Here is a 5730-nt window from a genome sequence, read left to right on the forward strand (position 1 = left end):
CTGTATAATTTCTTAGGCCCTGCAATAAATTTTACAGTAAGTTTCCATGTTCCTTTTGTAACTGAATCTGAATACCACAGAGCTGAGCTGCAGAAGCTGACTTACAGAGCAAGAGCTCCACCGTCAGGCCACTTGCCCAAGGCAGAGAGCAGCAGCCACATCCTTTAACTGGACCTGTGGCTGCTACTCCATCAAAACTCAAGGTCGCATCTGCGGTCCAGTCCCAGCCACCTGAAAACAGCTTTGCTCAGCTTTTGTCCTGGCAGAGATGCTGCAGGCCAACTGTGAAGCGACACTACCTGTGAAACAAGTCACTGTGACATCCCCAGACTGGAGGGAACTGGTGCACCCTTCTCCCTTCACAGGACACCAATTTCCCTTGGATGGAGAACACAGCCCTCCTTGTCTACCAGCTAAAAGCCAAACGCAGGATATTTTAGAAAGGTCAGAACGCATTTATTGACAGATACGTGTGTGAATAGAGCACCGGGCAGGAGGCTGGCAGTGACAGTCCCTTCCCACGCCTCGGTGGGCATCTTCAGCCCGTGCTGCACACTGTCTCTCACGCCTTCTTTCTCCTGCCCGCGCCGGCACCACCGCCCGCAGCCTTCTGCTGCTGCGGCTGCCGCCGGGCTCCGCTCTTCTTGCCGCTGCGCCCAGGCCGCTGCTGCCGGCGGCCGCGCTTGCCCCGCTTCGACTGCTTCTTGCCCTTGTTGGCAGCGGCCGCCTCGGCTTCCTCCTGCCGCAGCTGCTTGTTGACGGCGCGGGTGATGTCGAGCACCGGCTTCTTGCTGCCCATGTCCCGCAGCAGCTCCAGCTGCCGGCTGCGCTCGGCCGCCAGGTTGCCCAGCAGCGGCTCGAAGCGGCGCTTCTTGCCGCCGCTGCGGGAGGGCGGCTCCGCCGACTCCTTCGGCAGGCGCGGCTGGAAGCGGCCGAGCGAGGCGGTGGAGACGCGGGCGACGCGGGCGACCCGGCGCAGCTCGTCGCGGTCCTGGTGGCCGGTGGGGTGCAGGGGCGCGGCGGGCACGGCGCTCCCGGCGCGGTGGGCTCGGGCCAGGTTGCGCAGCCGGTTCAGCTCGTTGCGCGCCACCCGCTCCCGCTTCTCCCGCCGCAGCCGGGCGAACTGATCCTCCTCGGGGTCGGCGCCCGCCGGCACCTCCGCCAGCCAGGCGCGGGACGGGTCTCCGCCCGCCCGCCGGTAGCCCCAGCGCCGCCGCCACTCCTTGGCCTGCTCGTCCCACACCAGCGAGGTTTTCTTCTTGCGGCGGATGCCCTTCAGCCGCGCGAACTGCTCCCAGCGCGTCGGCGGCCGCGGTTTCGGCGGCGGCTTCTCCCGCGGCAGGCGGAACGTGGGCTCGGGCAGCTGCGCCACCAGCGGGCCCCCGGCGCCGCCGGCGCGCTCGGCCGGCAGCTCCCAGAGCCGGGACACGAGCAGCTGCGTGTTGTCCCGGGCCAGCGCCTGCAGCAGCGCCTCCCGCCGCGGGCCGGCCCCGCGCAGCGCCGCCGCCGGCGGGGGGTTGCGGTCCACGGCCAGCAAATTGCCCAGGTCGTACTCCAGCTCCAGCTCCTTTTCCACCGTGATGCTCCGCCGCTTCTCCGCCTCCTGCTCCTCGGCGGCCGCCAGCACCGCCTCCACCCGCACGGCCGCCATGGCAGCGGCTACACGTGCGAGCGGCGCCGCCGCTGCCCCGGAGCACGGAAAGCTCCGCCGGGTCAGCGCGCCGGAACCGCCGGGCCCAGAACCGCCGGGCCCTCGGGCGGGACGGGCGCAATGCCCGCCGGGAGATGTAGTCCCGCCGCGCCGGCCCGCCAGAGGGCGCCGCGGCTCCCCGCGGCCTGCCGGAGGAGCCCTGCTTTGCCAGGGAAGCGGCTTATGGACGTGCCCTGCCAGTCACAGAATCAATTGGGCTCGAAAAGCCCTCTGAGGACATCAAGTCAAAGCTGTGACCAAACATCACCATGTCAGCTAGAGCAGGAAACTGAATGCCACGTCCAGTCTTTCATTAAAAAACTTTAGGGACAGTGACTCCACCACCTCCCTAGGCAGCTCATTCCACTGTTTAATCAACCTTTCTGTGAAGAAATTATTTCTAATACTTGAACTGAGCCTCCCCTGGTGCAGTTCAAGGTTATATCACTAGCTGCCTAGCAGAAGAGGCCAAACCCTACCTGGCTACAACCTCCTTTCACCTAGTTGTAGTGAAGGATAAGATCGCGCCTGAGCCTCTTCTCCAGGCAAAACAGCCCCAGCTCCCTTGGCCGCTCCTCGTGGGACTTCACCTTCTGGACCCCTCACCTGTGGTACCGATGATCACCAATGATACTGATGAAATCCTCTGTGACCCCCAAGCTGGGGTTGTGTGGGGTTCGGGGTGGCCCCAAATCTGTCTCATGCTGCTACCATGAGTGGTGCTGAGGTGGAACATACGTGGGAAGACTCAGGACATGAAGGGAGGCAAATGCCCAAAGCAGAGTGGTAGGACCATTGTAGGGTCAATGGGGCCCTGCAGATTCCCTTGCCTTTGCCTGCAATAGGGATGTGCTGTGGCATCCAAACACCGAGACGGTGACACAGGAACATATTTTTTTCCTTTTTTTTAATTTTTTTTTTTTTGGTGTGTATGTGTGTGTGTGTTGTTTGTTTATGCGCTTCTTTTACTGATTTTTTTAAAGCATATGATTCTTTCTGATGCTGTTTGCTGTAGAACAGTCCCACTGAGTGCTCTTTCAATTCAAAATTCAAGTGCTGTATTGCAACTCCACCGAGACTGACACAGGTGTTGTGGGTAGATCTCCCTCCAGAGAAGGGAGGGGTGGAACAGCATTTGGGAAGCAGTATCATCTGGCAGATGTCTCAACAGACATAATTATAAGTGAGGTGATTGGGGTGATATGGTGTGCTCCTAAAGGTCAGCTGGGTCACAGATACCTCCATGCTATTTTTAAATAAATGGGCTGCAGAAGAATCCTTTTATAGCTATACAGTGATTTGGCTTGTGTGGCCATGATATTTTGAGCTGATCCCTGGTGCCCTAAAAACAAGCTCATGAGAACACTTAGCTGTAGTGGAGGGAAATTATGGGTGTTTTTATACAAGGTATAGTTATCTTCTAAGTTATTATTCCATTTTTGCCTTTAGATTAGTTTTGGAGTGATGGAAATTATTCTGAGTGTAGTGCCACAGCAATGTTATTGAAATTAAACAAAACATTGAAGACAAATACCTGATTCTTAAATTCTAATGGCTAGCATAACACAACTTTGCCACAGTCTAACCAAGAATTTTTTTTCTCCCCAAGTCAGCCGTTTTGAGCATGACTTGTATACTGTGGAGCAACAGAATCCCTATGTATTTAAATCCAAGCTTGTTGGCATGGACTATTTTCTTGTTTACCACAAGATGGCATTGGATAATATTTTGTACCTTCTCTTGGGTAGCTCATACTTTACCCTGGAATTGCAGATAAAATTAATTTTAAAGACAGTTTTTTGAAGAGGTACATGGGCACTATCTAGATTTAGGCATAAATTTGAACTTTTGGACTGCAAGGTTCACCATTTTGGTAGTCTGGTTAATACCTTTACACTGATCCAGGTACCCTCCTCTTTTATCCTTATGCAGATATCTTGGAGTTCTTTTGGTCTGTATTTGTACAAAGTCCAGAATGCATCAGGTGGATGCCTTGGGCTGAGAGGATGTCATCTCTTGCACTTCCAAAGTTGCTTGAACTGTTAATGATTCCCCCTGGAATAGCAGAAGGAGCGCATGTCAGGAATTGATGTTGCTTTACCTGAAAACATGTAGAGGAATCTCAGAAGTAAAAATTACTTTCTGGAAACTGCTGTGTTGATCTAAATTCCAGCCTTTTTATGTATTTCAGGAATCTGCACCTCAGAGCACAACCTTGCTTTTGGTGCTTGCAGTTTGTGATTTCACAATGTGGTTGAGAAGGTGGTTGTTGGAAGAATATTGGAAAAGATTTATAAACAGAGATTTGTAAATAATCATGGATATTCTGAGAAACTGTCCCATTCTGAGGAGGGGCTTCTGAGCTGACTGTAGTAACCATAGCCATGCTTTGAGCTTGTACTCCCAGCTTAGAGCTGGGGATTGCAACCAGGTGCATGGCTTCTGTCAAAGGAATAGATGTGTGTGTACTTCTGCAAATCTGGGCTTTCCAAAAGATGAAAGGGTAATACCAATGTTCAGTAATAGAAACAGCTTTTAGGAAATGAATGCTTTTATTATCTCATGTTTAATTCATTATTTTAAAAAGACTCTTCCAGCAATTTTTAAAAGAATGAATTTTTAGAAGTGTTTATTCATTTTGATCATCTCTGTTCTGGGGTTCCTGTGTTCCTTTTGGCATATCAGATATCACATTTCACAGGCTGCCTATGGGTTGTGCTCAGATAGAGGGCTCAGCAACATCTAACTGTGGGCACTTACAGTCTGTAGATAATGAAACAATTTCATCATTGCTCTCCCTTTCCCTGAGGTACTTTATCTCTTCAGTATGAACAATAGCAATATATGTCACAGTATGTGCATATATGTACTTAATGCTTACTGTTTGCTTGCTTTCTTTACTTGGATGTGACCAGGGAGGGTTTGGATTCTCTTGCAAAGTGCAGTTTTATTTTGAGGTGAAGAAGGCTGTAGAGTATTGGGTCTTTTTTTTTTTTTTAACCACACAAAAAATGTAGCTGCATGAGAAATACAGTAGAGTATAATTTTCAGAAACACTAGTTCAAAAGATTATTTGAAAGCATAATGCAGAATATACGTGATGCACCAAAAGTACTACAACATCAATGTGACATACCATCAGGTTTGTTTTTCTTGTGAGAAAGAATAAAGAATTATCCTACTTAACTTTTATTTTTATACTTTCTGTTCAGCTGGGCTGCAACTTGAGGTTTGTGTTTGATAGGAGCTGCTCTCATGTACAGGATTAATGTCTCACTGTTAGTGATACCATTAACTTAGATTTACTTTTCAAACTTTTGCCAATTACCTCTGGATGGCAGTAGATGTAGTTATAAGATGAGTCAATCAATTCATAAGCCTGCTGTGAGGATTGTTATGAAGAACACTTTTATCAGGCAAACTCAAAGTGATGATAATTTTGGAAAATAGTAGAAAGTGCCCTTAAAATATCCACACTATCTCAGAATAATTCCCTTCCACTGACTTTGTTCAGTACATTTTGAAGTAAAAATCTGTGCTGTAGAATTTTTTTTGTAAAACGGAGAAGTTGTTTGCTCACTGAAGCTATATTAAGTACAACAATTTATGGACCCAATTCTGCTTCCTGATACATTTTTTTAACCCCTGTAACATACATTTAATGTATTTCAGTATGTGTCCTATTTCCTGGGACATATAAGTGCTTTTTCAGACCAAATAGCAAAACACAGCAATGCAAATTTGACTAAACAGACTCTTTCCTAGTTGCTAGTCCATATAATGTAAAAGACCTGTCTGTAAGGAATAAAAAACTTACAAAGATTTAAGGCACCATCTTTTATAAAATGTGTGAGTTGACTTCTGCAGTATAACAAAAATACATCTGGTAGTCAGAGCTTTTCCTATTACAGGAATTATATTACTCATTACAGATAATGGGGCATTCCTTCTCATGGTTTCACCACTGTAAGGCCTTATTAGGAACCTCATAGGGGACATGCTTAATCTTAAGCAAGCTGTGTTGATGGAGATGATATTAT

The 5730-nt window shown here is 49.1% G+C and overlaps 1 protein-coding gene across 1 annotated transcript; it reads right to left on the reverse strand.

Annotated features, from left to right (window-relative positions):
• Positions 1-434: 434 nt before the first annotated feature.
• Positions 435-1784, reverse strand: RRS1 (regulator of ribosome synthesis 1). Its single transcript, XM_021555608.2, has one exon. It carries the CDS (start codon positions 1649-1651, stop codon positions 563-565), a length of 1089 nt encoding a protein of 362 aa, XP_021411283.1. The 5' UTR covers positions 1652-1784; the 3' UTR covers positions 435-562.
• Between the last annotated feature and the right edge of the window lie 3946 nt (positions 1785-5730).

This window comes from Lonchura striata, chromosome 1, assembly GCF_046129695.1.
Source record: "Lonchura striata isolate bLonStr1 chromosome 1, bLonStr1.mat, whole genome shotgun sequence".
NCBI lineage: Eukaryota > Metazoa > Chordata > Aves > Passeriformes > Estrildidae > Lonchura > Lonchura striata.

Coding starts and splice junctions, on each gene's coding strand:
- RRS1 (XM_021555608.2), bottom strand. CDS start 1,651: ATGGCGGCCGTGCGGGTGGAGGCGGTGCTGGCGGCCGCCGAGGAGCAG.